Consider the following 24,613-nt stretch of genomic DNA (forward strand, 5'->3'; position numbering starts at 1 on the left):
TAGAATCAATCTAAAAGCAGGCTTTTACAGAAACACAAAGATACAGCATTAGTCATAGTGTGGTCCAAAAACCTTAAAAGCTGGCCAGGTGTGTAGTTTGAATGCAAGGGAATGTCAGCATTCACCAGTTTGTTCAAGGACAAATGTTACTTGGAGACAGTAAAAACAATCTGAGTAATTGCACGCTTTTCCCCTTGCAAAGAGGGTAGCACAGAGGAGAGGAAAAGATGGCAGTTAAGTAACAGAAATGTAATTTATTGTATCTTAAGGAAATCCACTTTAAAAAGTTGCCTGTTTTAAAATTACTTCTGTTCAGTTGCATACTTTTGGAGAAGTTACTTATTAAAGCAGTACAGATTAGTGTTATCCTACATCAACCCCTGCTGCCTCTGGTGCCCACTGGAAAACACTCTGGGAATACTCTCAGGAGGCACATGAGCAGCCCTTGACTGTGTCTTTAGCAGGGTAGGTGCCCGCTCCCCAGCACAGGCAAAAGTTTTCTAAGCATCATGAACAAGTCATAATAAAATAAAATACAATCCTCTCAATTACAAATTTAAATAAAGTGACATTATTCCCTTAGTTAAGTTGCAGATCAATTAAATTTATTTTTTTTCCAAAAGTTATTTACACATTTACAAGTATTTGTTTGGTATTTTACAAAAAGTTACATCAGGTCATTTTAGAAACATTTTTCTTTACAAAAGCTACATAAGCAACTACATTGAGTGTTGAAAAGAACAGCTATGTTAGATTTTAGGATATTAACTAAATCCCTATCCCCAGAGACAAAGCTAAGCTAAACAAAGTGCAAGGACAACTAGAAGACTTGTTCCCAAGCCTCCCTTTTCCTGTTAGTAGGAATAGTCCAAGCCCACAGCTGAAGAAGCTCCCGGCCTGGTAATTCTGCTGAGGGCTCATCAGTGCCAACAGAGTGGGGGGGCTCAAAGGTGCTCTGGAAAAAAATGAAGTTTAGGAACAAATTCTGCAAGTTTGACGGAGATGGTGACAAACTAAGAACTTTCCTGTGCAACACAGAAAGGATGTGGTCCCTGGTATTTAATCCCAGGCTGTCCTGGTGGTTTCTAGAGCTACACACTGACTGCATGGGCAGCCTGAGAGCATGACCTGCACGAAAATAATGCAAAGAGGTGCGTTCAAAGTTGCAATGTCGGGCAAAAGGTTTGTGATGGACAGCTCTCTTTGGATGGAAACACAGATACATCATATTAACAGTTCATTTGCAAAAATCATTCACCAAAACACACCTTCCTTCTGCAAGTGCCCGAGGCACTGCTTGTTCCCTGACAAAATCTCCCCTTCCACCTGTGACTCCACAGAGCAGAGCTGTCAGTGCAATACTCCTGGATGCATCAAGTCCTGGTAATTAAGAGGAAGTAAACAAATATGGTATTTGGCAAAAACTTATCAGAGCACTGCATTAATGGCCATATTTTTTTAAAAAACAATTGAAAACGAGCTACTGCACGGTTTTGCTACACAACAACGTATCACAGGCACACTGAGGGGCAGAATCAGGTTGGACTTGCGGCAGACTAGCCTGTAAAAGCAGGGAAGTGCATCACCTTTTTGAAGAGCATCTCAATAACTAAAACACCCACCAAATGTTAACACTGAATCTCCTCTATAAGCTGCCCTGCCTCCTCCAAAGGAGATGCTGAGCCATTTGTTAGACCAACATCCTCATCTGTTTGGGTTTTTTTTTTCCACATGTGCATTTTTGACATTTGGGTCCCATTTTCTCTGTTGGTTTCAAGAGGAAGCAGAGAAGTGACTCCTCCAGTGCACCTCAAAACTGCAACTCTACACTGCTTACCTGGAAGCCTGGAAATACTGCTGTACATTCTTTAGGTGGCGTTGGGTTTTCTACAGGAATAGCTGAACACCAGAACTAATGAATATCTAGTGACACAACCTTAGGGCACGTTAGAAGAGCACCTCTGTATGAGCATTGCGTGGCAGGAGTCACAGACCCGGACAGGCCTTGGTGAGGAGGGCAGAGGCAGCTCATTGTCAGAACAGGCATTGCAGAAGATCTCACCACAGTTTCTACAGTGATGCTAAATAGCAGGGAGAAGATTAAAAGTTTAAATTTACAATGGAAATGTACTCAGCAATTGGGAAAAATAAACAGTATACACAGAGCAATCCGAAATGTGGCCCCTTTCACTTCTAGGGTCTGAGCACGGAATCAGCTTTAGAACAGGAATTCACCCACGTCCCAAATTATGATGCAATCCTACACAGATCATGTTTATCTAGATTGCAGCACAGTGGTCTAGGTCCTTATATATTTATTACTTCTAGGGCCTTATATACTTATTACTTTTTTATTTACATATATGCTTTGCAGATTGCACTCAAGCTCTGGATTAAGCACATATTCTGCTGTATAAAAATACAGCCTGAGCAATGATATTCCAAACAGTGGATGCTTCTGTCAGGTAGAAAATTGAGATTTAACATAAAAAGGTAAGATGAAAATTCCTGCACACATTATTAAAGCATGGAAATTACCATCACATTTTACTTTAAAATGACAATAAACTCACATTTTCTAACTCCACTGTATAAAAAGATGTCATAAAAAGACTTCCACACGTCAAATTGTAACAGTGCCAGAGCTGACATGTGTTTGAGACGAGGATTCCACAAAGTACTTAAATAATTTTAAAGTTTTAAAATATTCCTTTGTGGCACTTAACCAAAAGACACCGTTTCTTTTGAAATTAGGGCCCAGCTGCATCATATGTGTCAAAGAACTAGAAAGACACCTTAACAATAACTCTGCATTCACCTGAGCATTTACACTTCATGGCACACCTCTAAGATAATTAACTTTTTTTTCTCATAATAGTTACAAACATGTTGGAAGAAATTTTATTAATAGTTTTACCTTCCTTTTGGAAAGCGAAAATTCCTTTTCACATAACTTGCAATGTGTGGCCTCTTTGTCCTTCAACCAAACCTGGCCCTGAAGGAAAAATTACCATAATTGTATGTACCTAATGAAGTTAAACTTTGGGCTTCAGGGGACAAGACAAATCAAGAGCAGAACATTCACTGTCTGAATTGCTCAGTGCCCTGGGACCAGTGTAATGTCCCAAAGACACTCTACGGCAGCACAGGACTGCTCCAAAACACCCCAAACCCAAAAGGAGACAAGACAGTGCAAGTATAGGTGCAAAGAGAACATGCTCGAGGTACTAAAGATTTCAAAAGGAACAGTTAAAAAAAAAAGTTTTCTTTCCTCAAAGTGCTACTGACCTGCAATGCTTTGTTGGCTTCTTTTATATCTTCTATTTTCAGCTTTGATCTAAAGAATAAGATAATGCTGTTTCAAACTTCTACATGGTCAGTCACGGTCTAACAATTTAAAAAGTTGGTTTCAACCTCAAAAAATTCTAAGCCAAGCCCTCTGAAGAAGAGCACAAGCCCACCCTGTGGAGAGAACAGCCTCCCCACAGCCATGCAGTGCCAGCCCACCCACCCCTGAGCCACAGGACACACCCCCCCAGCTATTCCAGAGGGCATCCAAGTCCCCTTTTAGCCTCTGCACGCTGGGCACTGGGTGCTTTGGGCTGGGGGACAGAGAATTGCCTTCACAGTGCCTGGGAGGGGCTGTGCTTTGGATCTGTGCTGAACACAGGTTGGTAATGGAGATGGTTTTGTTATTGCTGAGCAGAGCACACACAGATCCAAGGCCCTTCCTGCTCCCTGTCCTGCCACACTGGGGAGGAGACTGAGGGTGATGGGAAGTCTGGAGGGCACACAGCCAGGACAGGGGATCCCAGCTGACCAAAGGGACATTCCAGAGCTGCCAAAATTAAAAATTAACAGACCTGACCTAACTAGACATATTCACTTCTCCTAACTGGTTAGTTACCAAAATAACAATATTATTGTCACAGTCTAATACACTTGAGCACCACCTGATTATTGTTCTTAATTCGAGTTTATCTGACAATAATAACAGTCATCACGAATAATGGAATTACTCGCTCAGCTTGGATGCCAGTTCTTGGAGAGCAGCTTCTTGGTCTTCACATATCCTTTTCAGTTGCTTGTTCTTTTCCTGAAGTTTAAGGAACTCCTTATAACAGAACAAACAAAGTAAAATGAAGCCAAACTCTTCTCAGGTTGTATTTGCCCCCTGCCTAGAAAACTGCTCCTGCCCAGAGCTGACCGTGCTGAGCAGGCCAAGGGAATGAGGGATCCATCCCACTACTGGGGCTCCGAGTTCAACTTGGAACAGCAACCACTCACAATTAAACCAAAGCACTGAGCTCTGATCTGAGGGCTAAATGGAGAGTAAAAACCCCATTTTTTTCTTATTCTATTTGTGAGAATACATTAATCTAATCTTCCTTTTCTACTTGCAGAAATTCTTAAAAATACCATGTCAAAGTCCATAATTAACTTTGCAGGCAATGTCTAAATTACTAGTCAAATTTTGCTGCAGAATTTACTTTTTTAAGGTTAATTATTTCTTGGGTCTCTAATCTCAGATGAGATACAGTTTCCTTCTCCTTCTGAAGATCATCCTCTAAGGTTTGCCGCCACTCCTTTTCTATCTTCAAATCTGTTTCCAGCTGAAGCCTAGAATATGTAAAACAAAACAAAACATCACTGTGCACTAGAGTATCATTTTTAAAAACAAAAATGAGTTTATTTCTGGGTGCAATAGATGATTATGATAATAAATTATTAACTTACATGTTTTCCCAAACAGAAATAATGAATCAACATAACAATATTTTATGTATCAGTGCAGTAAACAAAGCATTGTCACTTAGAAAATGCTTTTAAAAATAAGTGTGTTTAAAGTACCAAGAATATGGCATAATTTTGAATAGTTGACCTTCGATATAAATGAGTAAGAGAAGACTAACCACAAAATTCTGAAGTATTTTTAAAGCATGCATAAGTGAAAGCCCTCTTAACCTTAAACAGCTTGTTTCTAAAATAAACCAACCCAATCTGCCACAATGGTTGCAGATGTCTCTGGTACACATAAAAGTTATTTAATTTTACACCTGTAAATGTGAATCTTCTATTTTAGACTAAGGTTTATGGCATTTTGAACAGAATTGAAAATAAAGGAGCACAGATTTTAAATTACTATTTTTATTGAGCTTTCTGCATAACTGAGGTTCAACACAAAGAGGGAAACGGATTCTGTTAGTTTAACAGAAGGCCAGTTAAAGGAATTGGGGCTACTCTGATGGAAGGTCCATTCCAGCTGGAATTTTACTATCAGTTTCATGGAAGAGTTGGTGTTTAGAATGTTATGGAGAAACCAGAGGGTGGAAGCACACTGTTCAAACCTTGCAGATCTGAACTGTGCCAACACAAAAAGAGGAGAAAAATCTGAGTGTGTTCATATGCGAGGTCTTCTGATGAAAAACCTGTATCCACATTAATTTTCCTGGTTTAAAACCAAACCATTTTCAAAGGAAAGACTTACATTTTGGGACACTATCTCAGCATCTGGCTGAAAAAGAAGTGAACGTGACCTGGAGGTTTCAGAATTGCAGAATTCTAAGCCTGGGGTCTGAACTGTTCTTTTGCCCAAATCTGCAGACATGACTGTGGTAGTAAAGTGAACATTTATCATGACAGTTCAACAAGTGTATTATCATTCAGAGCTGTGAGAGAGGTGTGGGGGGCTAATAATGGGATTGGAAATCGCTGAATTTTAAGCCACAGATTTACTTCAATAATCGATGTGTTATCTTCCCAAACAGGGAAAATACCTGCCCTTACAGGTAGCTTTTAGCATTACATACTTCTTTAAATTAGTACTGAATGATTTAACAGGGTTGGCTTTTACATTAGTTTTTAACTTTTATGACTCTGGTGAATTTTTATTTTTTTATTTCCTGTGCAGTGGTAAGTTAAACCACTTCTGCCTTATTCACAAGCAGATCAACCAAACTATTCTTACACCACTTCTGTTTAAGTTTATCCTACTCCACGCTTGTGGGTTTTGTTAAGAGTGTGTATTACTACTACTACTACACTATGTATTTTCCCCCACTTAGGATAACTCCCTCATGAATTAAACTGGAACTTTTAGACAGAAAAATAATACTGTTCTTTCCCTTCCTTTCAAGCTGTATATCATTTTAGAGGCACTCAAAGCCAGTTTGACTTTCCTGGAATGGCATATTTTCTCCTGCATTGCCAGTACCTCACATTAAGATCTTAAGTATTTACATTCTGTTCAAAACCATTTCTCAACAACCAGCCTGGATCAGGACACAGGACATATTGCCATGTAGAATGTTTACTGCCATGTGTTTTTCCAAACAGCAAAGACATACTTACAGCTGTTTCTCCTTCTGGGAGAATTCCTTCTGCAGACTTTCAGATTTATTCACATATTCCTGCTTAAGTTTCTCATCCTCAGCCTCAGCCTCCATTTGGGCCTTCTCTGCTTGCTGCAATCTGGTGTAATTCAAATCAACTTTGGGTAAAACTGAAGCTAGAATTAGGGTGTAGAGGGTGAAGAAGACAAATAAAAGAAAAATGGGGAAATAGAAACATTTCTAAATAAAAACAAAGCCTGGGGGAAACTCACAAACTCAAACGAGAAATCCATCCAATGCCTAGAGAACTAGCTCATGGCTTTTCCCAGTCAGAGAGTAAGCACTGTCAGCAATCACTGCTTTATTTTCTGCTCATGAATAACAGGTGCCAAAGCATGATGATACAGAGTTTGAATTGAAGCACAGAACTTGATGCTTTTCTTTTTCCTTTAGCATTCCTTCATGTGGTATTTTTTGAAGCTTTTTTTTCTCCCCCAAATAAATCCTGTAGAAGTACTTGGCTCACACTAGTCACCCATTAAGAGGGGGCAGAGCATATGTTGTGCAAAAGCAGCTCAAAACAATTGAGGCTTAAGGCTGAATACAGAGCACTGCAGTCAGACAGCAAAAAACTTAACTAGCCTAAGACATCAAAGTACACCCTGACAGGTCCCACTACACTTATAGAACTATTTCAACCACATCATATTCTTAAATTAATTTAAATAACCTGTATTAAAAATAATGCATTCTTACACTGGTTAAAATAGCTCCATATTATAGACAAATAAAAACGATTCATCAGGAAATGAGGGATTGGTTTTTTTATTTAATCTTTCCTTACTGAATTCCAGGGGGTTGTGCCTGCTTCAGCTAACACTCCCCTTGGAATCCATTACTTCACTGTGGGCCCTCCCTGCTTGGTCACCTCTTTAGTGCAAAAAAAAAGATGGATGCAGTGTAACCAAAGGGAATGTACTAAAATGGGACTTGTGCTGCATCAGGCTACCCCTGCCTGGATGAAAAGGTAGGAGAGTGGAAGAGCCTGTGAAGGACCACTGAATGTCCCCACCTGCTGCATCCCATTTAGGCCCTGTTTAAGGGCCTCTCAGGTGAGTGGTGGGAGAAATCTGAGAGATGCTTGATTTCTCAATTCCAGCAGCTACCTGAACACAGAGCAACTCAACTCCAGCGTCAGCTAAAAAGAGGTAAGTCAGCAATATGTTTGCCTCTGGGCTTCTGCTGATGCACCAGCAGGAGTTTGCAAAAGCTGCCAGTAAACAAGTGAACAAAGGCTGGAATTAATCTTATCCAGTGTGCACTATCTCAACTGTCCCAGGGGGTTTGAGAATGATGCTCCCAGTCATACTTGCAATGGTAGTGCACAGAGGGCCAAATCATGCCAAGGAGAATACTGGGGAAAAGCAGGTCAGTTCCCTGTGCAGAAGCTGAATGAAGCTACACAGGACATTAACACCAACAGCGAGTTAAATCCTGCCCTAAATCACAAAATCTACTCCAGTGTAGTTTCCAGAAGCAAGGCAGAAGGGGACCTGCTGCTCAAAAGCTGCAGCCCCATCCCCTGGGTGCTGGGCCTGCCTGCACTGCTGGCATTCACTTAGAGGCTGAGCTGGCCCCAGTTTGCAGCTGGATTGGCCACTCAGATGGTACTGGGGCAGACACTTGTCTACACAGTCAGATGGACAGTGCTCCCATTCCTGCTATGGTCCACCCACTGGTCTAGTCAGTGCTTGTGGTTTGGGTTTTCTTTGAGGATGGAAGATATTTACTTTTATTTTTCAGTAGCCAGCCCATGTTACAGGCTCTTTCTGACTCCAAACTAAGGAATAAGGCAGCATACAACCATGGAGTAGAAACCTTTCTGTATTATTGTGTCCTGCCCACTTTTGCAAACATATCCCCTTGTGCTGAAAGACCTGAAGATGACTTTCCCAGTCAACTTGCATTACAAATTTCAGAGCAAACATCAGGAAGTGTATCAGGGGCAGTCAGGTGGTTAAACTCTTATTTCTGCAGTGCAGCCAAGCAGCAACTCACAGCAGAAATTCAAGTTGTAAAGGCAGCCCAGTGATGGGTGGAGGGAGGGAAAAGGCTTTGGGCACTCCCACGGCTGTTGGGGTGTTGATGTGCAGACGCAGCCAGGCAGATCCTCCGCTGAAAAACCAGCTGGACAAGTTCAGGGGCTGGGCCCTAACCCTAAACCCTGTTTACCACTGCACCTTTCCCGGCAGCCAGCAGGGTGCAGCTGCTCTGGGCAGGAGGCACAGCTACAGGATTTACTGTCCCTCCTGTCTGGAGTCCCACCCAAGTCAGGCTCCATGAAAATATTTCACCATGTGACATCAGCAAAATGGAATTGTGCTTTAGCTGTTTTATCCCCAAACCCTGTCATTCTTTCACTGTACGTACAGATTATAAATGTTGGCAGCACCCTCTTTTCTCACACACATTGTTCTGATAGAACACTCAGCTCTTCTTCCCTAAACTCCTGTCACTCTGTGTAAAAGTAGTAAGCAGGGAAAAAGGTATTTTAACCTCCTACAATAAACTTTGTTTTACAACTAAGAAGTGATTAAATAGCATTAGAAAACTAGCTCACATTTGCTTAGTAATAGTAATAGTAATTTACTGGTTTTTTAAGAGGGATAAGTGAGATCAGAGGTGATGTTCTTTCAGAAAACAAAACAGAACCCAGCTACGACCAGTTACAGTGCAGGATTTCTAATACCACTTTAAAGTCTGAATTTTAAAGTTCTGAAGGTCTATTTTATCAGTAACTATTTCAACCCAGCAGATGAGGAGGAGCTTTCAGAATGATATATCCTTGACAAGCTTATACTGGTGCTGAGCTTCATTGCTGGCACATTTGACGAATGACATTGCAATAGTCCTAGTCTGAGTTAACAGATCTTTGTCACTTCATGAATGCAGTGGACAAAAATCAAAGACAGATGAAGGCAGCAAAACATTAAAAACAAAAATTGGGATAAAGGATAAAAAGAAAAAGAAAAAAGAGGAAAAAAGGATGTCAATAAAAGAATATTCATGTCACTAATTTTTTTTTAATACATGTTTTTCATAATCAGATTTAAATGAAAAAAAAGACATGTCAAACACCAACATGACAGGGCTCATGGATATGTTATATTTTACAATTAAAAAGATCAATGTTGCATATAAGGCCACTAAATTAAAACATATGAATCATATTATATCATGTAGTACATGCAGTCTAACTGTAATGTAAATTTATATCCTGGACTTTTAGTCTTTCACTTTTCAACCTTCCAGTGTGAAAACTCATTAGGTCATTGAAAATAATGGCACTTCCAAAGCAATGGACAAAACTGTAACAGCTTCAGTAAATACACCAGTGATCTTTGAAGGCATTAAATGCTTATATTAAGCACATGCTTAAGTACAAGCAAGATTAATGCTTCAGTTTCTATTGCATTTCATTCAGGTGGGGGAAAAAATAGGTAATAATGAACCGTAATTTTGAAACAACTGAAAGAACAGCTTTTGATATCAGCACAAAAACCTAGGACCGGAAGAAAGATGGTGGAGGGAGAAAACTGAAAGATCAAGTTTGTGTTTCAAGGAAGTTGTATTTGTTAAACAGAAAAAAAAGATCCAACGGCAAAGCACTAGGTGAAGCTTCAGAAAGGTTCATTTTAAACGTTCTACTTGACAGTTACATTTCAGTGGCAGCTGTGTAGGAATGCAGTAAAACGTGAGGGGATGGAGTGATGAATGGAGAGAAACAGAGATGGGGCTGTACCTTTGTTCTAGTTGTTTCATAGCTGCATTAATTTGATTGGTCTTATCCTCTAATCGACTAATTATTTCACTCTTTTCTTTCATAGCATCTTCAGAAACCTGTGTTACAAAAAAGGTCAAAACTGAAGTTGGTGTATTTTGCACTGCTACCTCGTGGGGGCTTTTTCTTCAGTATCTGAAGGGGAAAACTTGTAATGACTTAATATTTTAATTATTTTAAGCATTCCCTTCTAAAAACCCTTGCTGACAAGTACTTAACATTCTATGCCTGGCAAATCTGTACTTTTGTCTCTGTGAGTGATGCTATATTTTAAGCAAAAATGTTTCCCTTTGATTTCCTTTCTTAGTTAATTATTTTGGAAGTCAACTTAAATTCACCAATCCAGTAGCCCATTAGAACCTTACCAGTAAAGAGCCAAGATGTTTAGTCCTGAAAATCACTAAGGTTCTCCTACAGATCCAAACCCCACAGACCCTCACACTGGAGAACATTCTCTTCTCATTTTTCTTTCCAGCTCTATTTATATTTCTCCTTCTCTGGTCCAGTTTCCTCACAGTTGCAGGTGGAAAAGTAGGATCTTTTGTCCAGCACCTCAATTATCTTTTTGCAGCATCCTGATTTTTTTCCCCTCATTCTGCCACAGATTTGACTGGTTTCTTGTGCTGGTTTTGATAATTTATTCCATAAATCAAAGTAATGTTCTGCATTAATAATTCACTGGTAAACTTCCCAAGTGTTTTTGTTATCTGTTCACTGCATGGGGGGTCTCTGAGACCCAAATTTTCCCAAAAAGGCATTGCATTGTTACAGATTTTCTTAATTTGTTGACAGATTAAAAAAAAATAAAAAAAAAATAAAAAAACCCCCCAAAACTGTAATTACTTTTTTCTACTTAACACAGTCTTGTCTTCCTTTTCTTACTTGGAAAGGTCAGGTCTTCAACTCCTCACTATGTGCCTTTCGTTTTTTTAAATACAACACAGGTCAAAAAAAAAGTCATTTTACAGATGCACTATTGCTCTCTTTCACACAGCATGTTATTAGGCCATGATCTTATCCCCACACTCTTTTCTTCTATAAACACACCCAGTGGCTGCCTTCAGAACTTTGTGTGAAGTCACATTTGCACAAGCAATGCCCCAAAATGTCCCACTGACCTAAGAAGCGCAAGGGAACCAAAACCCAAAGGAACAGCATATTTAACTGACCAGAATGGCAATGCATTTCTCTCACTTGCTTTGTCTGCAGCAGTTTTACCTGCAGCTTTTGGTACATTTCCATGTTAATTGCTTTAACTTCATCAAGCTGCTGGCGGAGGCCGATGAGGGTATCCTGCTTCTCATGGATATCCTTCTCCAGCAACTTCATGGCAAGCTCTATCTCGTGTTTCATACTGACTTGAACCACCAGCTCATTCTCCATATCCTATAAAACACAAGCACAGTGTAACACAGACTAATTATGTAACTATGTAACACTCTGTCTTGGAAAAACCCCGGGAAGCAAACTCGAACAGAGCAGCAGCACCACCTATTTCACCCCTTCCGAAATTCTGCCCCTCTTTCATTTTGCAAATTGAACACTACATAAATGTTACACTCATATACTTAGTGACCAGTGGGGTTTTCTTAACTCCAGGAGAAGACAATTCACATGACAAAAAATTACCCTGTCAGCGCTGCACAGAGTTGCCTCAGTATTAATTACAAAAACAGAACTAAAGTATTTGTATTTAGCATAATACAGAGCACACAGTACTGCTAACAACTTAACCTAAAATTTCTCAAAGAAAAATATTCTTTCTCTACTATTCTTCAGCAACATTATTACAGAAATACTGATGTGCTGATTGCTCTGTTAAAAACCTCTTTTTATCACAGGCAGCAAGACTCACCTGTCGAAGCTGGGACTCCTCCCGAAGCTGCCTGCGAGCTTCACTGTACATCTCATCCAAACCCTGCCTGGAGTGTTTGTAGGTCTGAAGTTCTGCTTCAACATCCACTTTAGTTGCCTACAAAGATACAGAGAGTCTTTCTCCATCACAAGTACAGCAATTAATAGCAGAGATTCAGGAGAAACAAAATCAACCTGACAAATACATTATCCAAGCACAGCACAGACACAGAGAGAGCTGATCCTGCCCTGTGATCATCAGTTTTAGAATGAGAATTGAGCAAAGGTAGCAAAAGGAACATCTATACTGCAGCACTGTCCTCCTTCAGTGTCAGTTGAACATACAACTGTTTCAGTACTGAGCAATCCAAACATCTGCTTAACGTGGGCTTTTACCCATCATCCTGGGAAACACGTACGAGGAGTCACAGAAGGAGCTGCAAATCACAGCTGGAAAGTCAAGTTTAGCAGTTGGACACACAATGACTCCAGATACAACGAGACAGGCCAAAACAGACAGTCTGCCAACTAAAACACAGCCTATTTTGACAAGACTTTCACACAGTATTGCCTTCTCATAGGTCCTTTCTCTGATGAAAGTTGTTTCAGATTTGGACAAGTCACAGCTCACTTCAGGCTGAGAAGTACAAACACAACGTCACGATGTTAAATGTGGTGAAACCAACATACCTCTAGATGATGCTGGGTTTTCATTAAAATCAGAGTATTTTCACTCCTTAATTGATGGTTTTCTTCCTGGAGTTTAATTATATTGTTTTTAGCTATCGCTAACTGAAAAGAAAAAACAAACAAACAAACAAAAAAAGCAAAGCAGTGTGACCACTACTGTGAGTAGAAATAAAGGGAAAAATGTTCTGATGAACGCAAGACCAAGACATCCTCTGCTCTATTCTCACCTACCAAACAGAGGATTAATTGTTTTGAAGAAAACAAAGCTCCTGGTTTCAGTCCTGAGTCACTTTCATTACACAGCAGCACGAGTATTCAAGATACTTCATTATTCCATGTCTGGCAAAGAACACGCTTTCTTTTCCTTGCTTCATTATGACTTAAAGACCCCCAGCTCCCCTTCCTCATCCTCAATTTTTTGTTTCCATTTGACTTCAAGTTCATCCAGTTTTATTCTCTTTTTTTGGACATCTTAATGTATCAAATGGTGCAATTTACACAGGAGAGCCTCCCCCGGATGAAAAGTAAACATATTTACAGAAGATGACATTTCATAACTGGGCCCGACAGTATATACCTTAACATCAGAATTATAAGCCAAATGATCAAACTAGGTGAGAGCTGGGCTGAGGGTTTGTAAAGGACCCAGAATACTCTGAGAATTAACACTCAGAAACAATGTCTTTCCTCTGTGTGGATACATTTCACCTCGAGTCCCTTCCACAGCTGAATTTAGAGTTTTCAATTTTCCACTTAACTATTTCTCAAGCAGCTCGGACTTGGAAAAAAAAAAAAAGATGTTGTCTCTTACAAAGTTAAAAACATTAGAATCTAGGCAAGCATCAAAGATAAGGAGAAATATAGGATATAAATATAAAACCAGAACTAGACAAGTCTAAAAGCTCTATATAGGCATACAGCAAACTAGTAAGAAACAATCCTTTGGTTAAAGCTGAGTAACAGAAATTGCTTGGTGAACTGCTTTCTGTCTCTTTGTAGCAACTGATGCCATTCATTCTGGACTAGTCATCTGCACAAAATCAGACTGACAGCTGGCATTAGGAAAGGATTCTCTTCTCGTTTTGTCCAAAAGTTGGAAATTGCAATGTCACCCAGAATTAATTTCCCAATGCTACAGGCTACCTAGGCAAGCTGGCTTCAAATTCCTGCAGTTACTGTACCTTTCCTTTAGGCCAAAATAAAGGTATCTGAACCCATTATACAAAACTTACATAGAATAATACAATATATTTAGCAAAACAGCCTTTGAGACTAAATAATACGTTATACATTCCCAAAAGAAAACAATACCTCTTCAATCAGTTTAGTGTTTGATTTCTCCAGTGAATCAACCCTTGCATGGAGGCTGCTGACTGTGCTACTGAGAGGGAAAAAGAAAAAATGGTATTCAAAATTACAGCAAAACTCAGCCAAACAAGCACAAAAACTGTAATGTAAGGTACAGGGATTAATGGTTAAGAACTAAAAAGTCTGCTCCCGTTATCTGAGGTTTTCCTAAATGTAAGAAAATTACTCTCCTTTGTTGAATATTTTTATACTTCTTTACAATTCCCAATGTCATCCCTGTCACTTAAACTCCTGGTTGGCTATGACTTCACACGTATTCTCCCTTTCCTTTATCCTCACAACTATATCCAAAGCATCCAAAAGATAAATGAGTTCCCTTCAAGGAGAATCTCTGTGTTTATGAAGAGTTTACAATCTCCATGTTATTTTCCCCTATAAAACAAAACCACTCTTCAGGTTCTCTTCCTCTAAAACACATTTCTTTTACAAAATCATTGATTTTTTTGAGATTTGTCCCGAGGTTCTCTCTTTCTTGATGCTTCTTGACTTCATTTAGGAGTCTCATCAGAATTTTATTCCCTTTTATTACTCTTGTTTTTTACAGTATCAAACTACAGTCAGGCCTTTTCCATAACCTGAATGCCTGTTTCTGCTGGAAGCACATGTTCTTCAGGTTGCACTTCACACACAGGAAAACAAAACACCATTTCAAACCAGACTATCTCTACTCCAACAGTAACCTTATAGTAACTAATGATCAAGACTACCAGCATTCAAAAATTAAAAATATGATCTACATTTCAAAAAGGGAACAAGATTAGCTGCGCTATGTACTCTACTTTGTGGGTTTATTTGGTTTGGGGGTTTGGTTTATTGGGGTTTTTCTCCCTTTTAAGCTCCTCACACTGTTTAATTTTGTACAGTTCTCCTCAGGGAATTAAAATCTCTGCTCCTGTGTTTGCACAGTACCAAACACAGTGGTGGACTGGGCTTGTTGCATCATGCAAAGTAAGGGGGAAACGCTGCTTTCCTGAAAACTGTCTCTAGAGGAACCACAACCTACAAGTAGCTTCCAGCAAGCACTGAACTTAGTTTCAGCCCTAGGTGTTAAAGCTACAAACTAAAATATTGTGAAAGGTAGAGAAACAAAAACACGTGGATTCACCCAGAATACTCAAATCCAGCTCGAATCCAGACCAAGCTCTTCGTACCTGTGAAGTTACGAACCCTGAGGACCTTCACCATATTTGGCCTCCTGTTTTTTGCTTCTTTGAAAAAATAAAGGTTCTGACTGCCAAAACGAAAAGCATGAAAACTCACACTTCCTGAGCCTTCCCCGGAAGAGTGTCCTTTCCTACTCCACTAAATCCTCAGCTTAAACACCAAGAACTTGCACCTCTTTCTTGGAGTTCTTTCCCAAAGCTGTGGTGCAACAGGAATTTCCCTGCCTGCCCTGACACACACACTTCTAAGTAATACTTACTTCAGTTGCCTGTTTAGTTCTTCAACATAATTCTTTTGGTCCAATATTGCAGCAATCTGAACATCTCTAAAGCAAGCACAAAATGAAACTAGCTTTAACAAAATGATGTATTGAACCAGGTACTGAAAATATGCATATCTACCATATGCAAATGTCCACCTTAACTGTGTTTTTAATAAGAGAGGAAGCAACTTCATCTCATAGTCATGAAGTCAATAACCCACATTGTGATAGCAGTAAGAGAGAAAGAAATCCAGTGCTTTAACTGCAAACAATTCCTGTACATGAAGCCTAAGAACACACACAGTCTGAAAAGAAAAAGGATGATTATTTACTCTGCCATAACTCTGGTTCTTTGAAACAATGACTAAACCCCAAGCTGAGGGCTTAGAGGTCTGCAGGTTCCTTTTCACTGCCACCCTGCAATCCTCCAATACTGTCCAGCAGGTAAAAGCAGTAGGTGATGCTGCTGGAGTTTGCTCCAGAGTGCAAATGTTCTTCCAGCTAACCAGTCATACAAAACAATTTAGGATGCCATTTCGCTCGAGACTGAAATCAGAAGATTTCATTTCTAGGGAACCTGACTTATTTCTACAAAGGACAGGGCCCCACTCAAGAAGTCATTTGTTAATATGCAAAATCAGAGGTATTTGGTGAGGACATACCTTTCTTTACCCCCGATGTCATCATCACTCTTCAAATACACAGAGAAATCAATCACCCCAACCTAGTGGAAAGCAAAGGTACAGTTTCATATCATGCAAATAACTGTTGTTGATATTTACAGCCTTGAGATTGGTCCAGTTTCAGCTCAAAACCTGAACTATACCATTTAAAACGAGATTCTTTTTTTTTTTTAAGTGTAGATTTCATATTTACTAAGAATTATGTTACACCTGAATAAAATTAACAATGTGCCATGTACCAAATTCCAAAGAAAAGATGACTTCTTCCTCTGACTGAGCTTAGCCACAAGCTTAGAGGAAACTTTCATTTAGGGAATTACCAGATACTCCACAGCCCTATCCCCGGCTGATTAGTGTTTCACATGATTCCCTGTCACAGCACACCTCCCAAACTGATGTTACCCCATGTTTTGTTTTACAATATTCCTTGTCAAAATAATACCACCTCTCCACAAATGCTGATTCCCAAGGGGGACAAATCAACTGCATTCATTTTTTTCATCTTTTCCAAATCTGAATCTAATTAATTTATTTCCTATTCAATTGTAATTTAATCATATATACTATGTATTTAACACTGCCACGAGTTCTGCTTCCAGCTCTATTCATGAATGTCTAACAAAAGTATTGAACCACGTTTGCTTTACAAAACCCCTTCCTCTTTGGTCTCTAGCAGCCTTTTCACAAAAGTATTTCAATTTCTCTGATCTACTGCTCTTTTCTGGAGCTCTCTTTAGCTTTTGGATACAAGTAACTTGCTAAGTCTAACATTTACTTGTTTTATACAATGCAGTCAGTATCCTGTGATGGTCTTGTACTTGTTCTTTCCACATCTTTGCTAAAAAGTCTCTTCTCCAAAAGCTTTTTTAAAATGTATTTTGCTCCTTGAAGTCAAGTACTATCTCTATTAAAAAAAAGGTAAAATGTTCTCTCTATAAAAGTTGCTTTATTTTAGTTCTCCATGTGTGCACACACACATTTCACCACTGAACAGCATTCTTTTAACACACCAAAACTGCTCCTGGCTGCGACTTCCATCAACCTCCAGAAGTTTTGTCTTTCTGCTCAACACAACTTGCTGCTTCTGGCTTCTCTGCGAAGGTGCCTTATTTATACCACTCTTCACTAACAGAATTACTCTGGACACTTTATAAATGTCACATCTGGACAAGCTGCAAACAGAATCTCATCTGCACAGCCACTTCTACCTTCTCAAATGAAGCTTTACCTCCCCTCACACAGCAAGGCCACCAAGTGACCCAGAAAACAGAGGTGCAGCTGGCAATGGGTTTGGGGATTTACAATACAGGCATTTCATTCTCAACACCAAGAGCAAGTTGGTAAGTTTTTTATAATTACAGGCCTTCCAATGTTAGATCTTCTTTTACACAAATTGGGTGTCTAAAAGTAATATTAGATAGTAACCAGAACAAACAATCAAGGACAAGCTAACCCTTTGATCCAACAGCACACATATCCAGTTAGCTATAAGTTTTCTTTCCCAGAAGAATTGTTTTTCATCAAATATGTGCTGCAATACAGAAATAATCACTTAAACTATTAAGATTCTTTCCACAAAGAAGCTGAAAAAAATCCTCAGGACTGAAACAGTCTACATTTATTTGCAAATACTTGTGCATCTGCCTTCAAGGGAATGTGTTAAGATTTTCTTGGAAAAGATTGAAGTTCAAAGTCAAAGCTCGTTGCAAAGCAGGAAGAATTCCAAGTCTTGTTTTGAAGATTGAAAGTGGTCCCATTTCTCATAAGGTTGTTATTATGCAACGAGAGTTTTTGTTCCAGGTCCTTGTATCATTCCTATTATGTTCCAGAACGGCAATAAATGAACCAAGCAGGATAAACTGATCAGGGAACATCCTCCAGAGGAGAAGGATGAGTTACACAGTGAGGATGGAAACAACTCTGCCTTGCTACTATTGCATCCATGTGATGACAAAGCATAACCCTGCATCCTTGCACTCTGACAATCACCACCATCCAAAGGCCTGACCCACCTGATATGAGGTTAATTCAACAGCCTCATGGCCCCAGGAGCTGGATCATCACACCCTGAGCAGTCTCTAGTAAGATTGCTAACAAATCACAACTCCATAGTAAAAATTTCACTGGACACAAACATCCTATGGATTGCACACACATTCCTTTACCTGTGTTGACTTACTTGTGAATCCAGGTCTTCTCCCTTCACACATAGGTTGGCATCTATCACATTTAACCCAACCAACAGCCCAACAATTACTGCTCCTTCTTCCTCCATCATCAGTGCGTGATACTCATAAAATTCACTGTTAAAGAAGAAAATCACATCTTATTGGTGTATTCCTTATATATACATCCAATAAATTAATAATAAGTGACATACAAATTTGAATTGTTTCTCTTACAACAACCTTCCTACAACATCCTTCAAGATGAACTGGGCCTGCCCATACTTTCACCTCATAAATATTTAAAAATTCCAAGTGCATGTTTCGTATCAGAGGCTATTATAAACAAAGATACTCCCTTTGGCTCCAGAAATCTGAGCCACAAGTTGCTGGATGGTTGGGATGGCTGGAGTCAAGGTTTTATTTGCCTTAAAAAACAAACCAAACCAAACCAGAAAAGGCTCTTCTGCACACATTTGCTATCAGCCATTTTTGAACAGGATACTACAACAGATGGATGTCTGGCCACACTGACTCGGACAACTCTCATGTTGTTAAGAAGCACTGCAATGCAAGGCAAAAGAAGAATGGTAAAAAAATTACCTTGTGTGAAAAAATGACTGGACTTTAATGAATACATGCTTGAAATTCAAGAAGCCAAGGATGAGATTAAATTTGTAAAAGGCAAACATAAAGGGCTGAAATGCTAAAAAGGTTCTTAAAACAAAAATACTTCACTAAACGACAGCACATCAGCACCTTCTCCTCCTTGCACTTTTTAAAGAAAGTTTTAGATTCTATATGACAAACTGTGTTTTCAATGGAAAAGTCCACAGCTATTGAACAGCAAAACGACATCCTGACAGAGTAGCATTAGCTAAGCATACAAAACTGCTCTGAAAAATATGGACAGCTTATAGCACTGAAAATCAGATGAACTCCAGAGGTTTTTAGTCCTTATTCTGTGTGGTGGAGGAATGCATAATTGTGGTTTTTTTTTAAGGAGACTAACCCTCTAAAAAGAAGTTCAAAACCAAAATCTAATGGGTTGTTTACCTGAGGAGATCTCTCTGGATGATCAAACAGCGAAGATAATCGGCCATTTTCTTTTGCATCAGTGCCAACCGCAGCCAGGCCCGGGCACGGCCCAGCGGCGTCCTGAAACAAAGGGCATCAACACAAACGGCCCCAAATTAATAATATATTGATTAATTCATGGTCTGTAACATCTTATTGGTATTCTGGTAGAGCAACTGGTATTTCTGGAGCGGTATTTTAAACTGTTAAGTTGAGCATCACAGTCTGGGAAGCCACAATGCCCAGGCTTTGACTCCCAGCTTTGGGGTAACAGAAAAATTTTCATCTACTCAGCTGAGCTCGGGAGCAGATCCTGGAAAGAACAGGACTAGAGAAAGCACAAGAGCCTGATAATCTTGAAAGTCCTGTTTTCTGCTGAAGTAAAATGTTTGCAACAGTTGCAGGCTCCTTTCTGCAATTTGTTTATAAAGTTTTCAGAGGAACTGCAAGAAGAGTAACAGAATGCCCATCACAACTCCCCGTGCCAGCCTGCCTTCCCAATCCTGTTCTCTGGGTCTGAACATAGGCTGAATTGTAGCTTTAACTCACACTTGTGTACAAATTCTGTGCCTTCTTAGGAAAGCAAGGCAAAAAAGGTGAAAATGTATGTAAAGGGCAAACATGAATATCCAACAAATTAAACCTGGACCTTCAGCTCTTCCTCTCCTAGTGCCTGCACACTTAGAAGTGGTAGGCACATAAATGCAAAAAACTCCACACAAGCTGTATCTGGATAGCAGGAGAATAACATGCTTGGCAAAGGGTATTATTTCATCTGGCCCAAGAACAAATAACAATTTATATGCCTAAGTGCTTTAGATGAGTTCTAAAGCTACACATTATAACCCTTACACCGCCACATCCCAATCACAGCATAAACAAACCCTTTTGGAATTTCATGCGCAGCCAATTATCAAGTTAAATACAAAAGCAGAGTGCAGTGGAATGGGAGGAGATTGTAGCTCACAGCATAAATTTATATTTGAGTAGGACCCTGCACACAAGAATATGAAAGGCTGCCCAATTCTTTCCTCTCTGGTCTGTCACCTTTCAGTTTTACACAGCCTTTGCTGACTGCACTCAGTGTTTGCTGCAGTTCTAGACTGCAGAGGCATTGACACACAACCTGCTCCTTTTTGCACCATTGTTGTCCACCATTCAGGAAACTTTTCTCCCAGGATCATCAGAAAAGAACACAGAAACACTACGTTTTTGGCTGGTTTGAACAGAACAAGCAAAGCTAGCATGACTCCCCTGTGCTTCCCCCAGTATCAAAGCTAGCTGTTCAAAGTCTTAGTATGAAATGAAATCATGAGACACCTGGAAATTCTTAATCAGGTCCTTTACTTTCCTGTATTTTTCCCAGTAGTACTTACTTGAGGCCAGGTAAATCTCTGACACTTGCTGCTATTTCCTCAGCTTCTGGATATAATTTCTCCACAAGTTCCAGAGGACCCCAGATGGTTTTATTGTAACTTAGAAAGGATTTTCTTACTATGAAAAGAAAAATTAAGTAACTGAATTAATTTAAATTACTGCAGTAGCTTTCTTCCTACTAGCTGTTGTGTAAAAGGGTTAACTGCTGAGTCTAGGCTTCCAGATAACTCCTAAGTTCCACACTGGTCAGCTCACCAGTATCCAAAGCCAACTTCCCACTTACTTTGCTGGGAATGTAAAATTGATGTGCTGGAAGAAAATAATATAAAAAGGATGTCTAGCTAAAATATATACTAAATACATACATGCAGTTGAGGTAATCCCTGGACCACTTACAACAAATGGTGTAGAAAAGAAAAAGTTGGGAAACGTGGAAATACACGTGGCGAAGAATTAATGATATTATTAGTTATAAAAGCTGACAATTTACATATTTTTCAATTCTTAATGCAACATAAGACGCTTTTTTTTATCTAATTCAAGAAAGAAAGGAAGAAAAATGACACATTTGGGATGAGAAATATGCAGGTAGAGCCATTACCACACCTTTCAAGCCGTGCTTGAGGCAGTGCTCCATGACAACGAAGAACTGCTGCAGAGGGGGGTAGTCGGAATCCAGAGTGCGGCCAAAGCTCAGCGCTGACTCAATGAGGCCTTTGATACTCAGTTTAGCCATATTCAGTAAGTTTGCTCTTTCTACAGCTGTAGGGTCCTTTACAGCTAAGATAAGAGAGAAAAAAACCGTGATGGTTCAAGTCTTAGGAGAGAGGCAGAGTAATGAAAGGCTGCCTGGCCGCCTCGTTCAGACCCGAACCTGGGTGAACTCCCAGGAACGACTCAGGAAGTGCTGCAAAGCATCACCTTAGAGAAAAGCACCCACTCCAAGTCAGAGAAAAGTACCCACTACAAAAAATGTTCTTATTGAAATGTCAGTTTAGGTACCACGCTGTCCCAGCCAGTAAGTGCAGATTAAACACAGGCACCACTGCTGCACCCCAAATCTGCTGCAGGACTGCCATCAGTGCCCCCTCCATGGCACCAAAGCAGCATTCCTACTAATGTATGTATTTATCTCGTGTACTGTAGTCTACCTACAGAAGCAGGCATCCTACTTCTTATCTACAATCACTTACTAATTAATTAACTTTAATTTCACAGTGACACAAACCTTCCTTCTTAGGCTGCACAGAGTCTCAGCCACTAAACAAGGAGCAGTTTCAGGAAAATGTTACATATTACATACTGAAAATTCAGTTTCTCATCTAGCCACAAAGTATTTGCTACACAGGAAAGCTTAAGAATTAAAGGGTTTGCTTTAAATTGAAGTTTTTTGTAAACTTTACAAAGTATACACTACAAAAATACGTTTGGGGACTAAATCTAGTCCATAAAAAACCTACAGCTTTTTACAGTCATCTTAGTCTGACAGAATGGACAAGGTTCCTCTTCGTAGAGCTCCTGCTACTGAAATCAGTGTTCAGGAAATTCTTAGTTTATTTTCATTTGTAATGAAGCAGTTCAAACATTCAGATCAGCCTCTATTTTGTCAAACTAAAACACAGACCAAACAACCCTCTGTTAATTCACCATGATCAAAGTAACCAGGAAAGAAGCAAAAAGAGTTGATGATTTACTGTTTAATTAAATCCAAAAAATGAAGAAAAATCCAAACACATCTCATCTTATTCAAGACACAGAGACATAGATGTCAGAATATCTAGAAAGATCTGTGTTTTAGAAAAAATGTGAGCCTGTTCCTCTGCAAATCTCAGTACTGGTATATCTGTTTGCACATCAGAAAGCACAAAAACCATCTTAACAGATGGATATTTTCTCAGTTCCTCAACAGCAGGGGAATGATTTCTTTCATTTCCTGCATACCACAGCTTTAGGTATTTAGGTATTAGTTATTAGAAACTTAGGAAATTACTTTCTAATATTATGTTTTCCTACCTGCCTTCCAAATACCCAACTACTCTATTACCATCCAATATAACCTATTCCTAGGAAAAAGCCAAATCACTGAGATGACTTACCTGACACAACCTTAAAAACTCCTTTTATAGTCCCCCAATTCACCACAGCTCAACAGAAAACCCCAGAAGACACCAGGAAACCACGAGAGACAGTGGTCTGGCACAAATGTGCCCAGCTGGCAGGGACAGCTCCCTGCTTTGTCTCCTGCCTCTCTGCCCACCCAGTGCCAGCACTGACAGACCCTGCCCGGGGCAGGGTCAGCACAGGGTGCCTGGCTGTGGCAGGTGAGACTTGCAACAAGAGGAGCCTTTCTGCGGGTAAGGCAGACTTCCTGCTGCTTTATTAGGTCTGCTATGGACAGTACTAAACACAAGTGCTAGCGTAGGAAACGCCTTGCTTGCTGCAGCCTTCAGGTGGATAGCTCTCCCTTGCTGCACATCCTCTCTATTGCCCAAGGCCATCGTACCAATTCCTTTTTCAGGTGACCTCATTTTGACTTTTGGAGCTGATCCTGCCCACACACAAGACTCCCGTATCTAGTGTCCTTTTAACTGTCAGCCCTCTCGTCTGCTTCTTCCGAGGCAAAATGCATTTTAGGTCTGTTTTAAAGCATGGTCTAGCCGCTTATAAATAAATAAATAAATAAATAAATTTTAACGTGGCGTGTAAAATCCTAAATGCTAACTGCTGCTCAGGTACCGTACGGGGTGCGGCACAAACAGCAGAAGGAGCTCTGAGGGCTCCCCTCAGCCCCGAAGGCGCTGTTTGCCGCTGGCCCTGCTGCTCGGCATCCCCAGGGCCGCGGCGCAGGGCACGATGTTCCTGCCGCCCGAACGGGCGGCCGCGGGCTGAGCGGGGTCTGGCTGCGGCAGCGGGCGGAACGCGAGCCCGTCGCTCCCGGCAGAGCCCCCGCACGGCACCCGCAGCCCCAGGGACCGCGCGGCACCGCGCCCCGAGCCCGCGCCGGCCCCGCTCCGGCCCCGGCGGCCACCCCTGCCCTGCTCCCCCGCGCCCGGCCCCGCGGGCCCCGCGGCCCCCGCCCCGGCCGGCCCCGCTCCCGCTCCCGGCGCCGCAGCCGCGCTCACCCATGGCCGGAGAGGAGGAGCCGCCGCAGCCGCTCCCTGCGGGCCCGCGGCCCCGCCCGCCCCGCACGGCGCCCCCGGCGGCGGGAGGACCCGCCCCTATCGCCCTGTCGCGACAGAGCCCCCCAGCCGCGGGGGCCGCGCTGAGCGCACAGCCCGGGCGTCAGCAAGAGAGCCAGGGAAGGCTGCGGCACACGAGGCCTCTGGCATCAGCTAAGCACAATCAGCAGCACGAACCTGAGCCTTCCCTACCCCTCTCGCCGCTGAAAGCTTCAATCCCTAACATTTATTCCAAATAATAATTCTCTAACGCCGGAAAACGTGTATCAGAACGAGTAGGAGCAGTATTCCAGAAAAAAAAAAAAAAAAAATCTTTGAGTTCAGCACCTTAGAACATAGTATGGTGGAAATAAAAGGTAGTATTTAAAAAAAGTCAGGTTTTGGGGTTTAATTTAAAGAAAACCTAAAACATTAATATCACCAGAAAAAAAAAAAAACAAACCCACAAAAAACCCCAAAACACACTGAGGCATTAAACACAAAGCATTTCTGTCACACCCAGATGGGATCTCAGTTTGTGCTTACTGCACCCTAAGCACTACAATTTGCTTCGCTTAATAATTGTTCTAAATCCTGATCTTTCCCCTCCTTAGACAAGGCTAATCAGAAAGCTGTAGAACA

General features: G+C 40.7%; 1 protein-coding gene across 6 annotated transcripts in view; it reads right to left on the reverse strand.

The window, feature by feature from the left end:
- Positions 1 to 24,613, reverse strand: part of RUFY2 (RUN and FYVE domain containing 2) — a 26,142-nt gene continuing 1,529 nt past the window's right edge. The window contains exons 1-18 of one of the 6 annotated variants that reach the window (XM_032694138.1): positions 24,170 to 24,233; positions 21,420 to 21,593; positions 20,813 to 20,930; positions 19,416 to 19,517; positions 18,374 to 18,497; positions 16,174 to 16,235; positions 15,509 to 15,574; positions 14,029 to 14,095; positions 12,718 to 12,819; positions 12,029 to 12,145; positions 11,392 to 11,559; positions 10,135 to 10,232; positions 6,352 to 6,471; positions 4,491 to 4,620; positions 4,020 to 4,114; positions 3,289 to 3,337; positions 2,918 to 2,995; positions 1 to 2,081 (exon numbers count right to left, since the gene is read on the reverse strand). In XM_032694138.1, coding sequence (XP_032550029.1) covers positions 1,938 to 2,081; positions 2,918 to 2,995; positions 3,289 to 3,337; positions 4,020 to 4,114; positions 4,491 to 4,620; positions 6,352 to 6,471; positions 10,135 to 10,232; positions 11,392 to 11,559; positions 12,029 to 12,145; positions 12,718 to 12,819; positions 14,029 to 14,095; positions 15,509 to 15,574; positions 16,174 to 16,235; positions 18,374 to 18,497; positions 19,416 to 19,517; positions 20,813 to 20,930; positions 21,420 to 21,593; positions 24,170 to 24,218 — 1,863 coding nt within the window. In that variant the 5' untranslated portion in view covers positions 24,219 to 24,233 and the 3' untranslated portion in view covers positions 1 to 1,937. Of the gene's footprint in view, positions 2,082 to 2,917; positions 2,996 to 3,288; positions 3,338 to 4,019; positions 4,115 to 4,490; positions 4,621 to 6,351; positions 6,472 to 8,860; positions 9,271 to 10,134; positions 10,233 to 11,391; positions 11,560 to 12,028; positions 12,146 to 12,717; positions 12,820 to 14,028; positions 14,099 to 15,508; positions 15,575 to 16,173; positions 16,236 to 18,373; positions 18,498 to 19,415; positions 19,518 to 20,812; positions 20,931 to 21,419; positions 21,594 to 22,273; positions 22,338 to 23,316; positions 23,474 to 23,935; positions 23,986 to 24,169; positions 24,234 to 24,613 lie in introns of those variants that run through there. The other 5 variants (XM_032694137.1, XM_032694139.1, XM_032694140.1 and 2 more) reach the window with 5 other exon arrangements.

The sequence above is a fragment of the Chiroxiphia lanceolata genome, chromosome 8 (genome assembly GCF_009829145.1).
Source record: "Chiroxiphia lanceolata isolate bChiLan1 chromosome 8, bChiLan1.pri, whole genome shotgun sequence".
NCBI classification, from domain to species: Eukaryota; Metazoa; Chordata; class Aves; order Passeriformes; family Pipridae; genus Chiroxiphia; species Chiroxiphia lanceolata.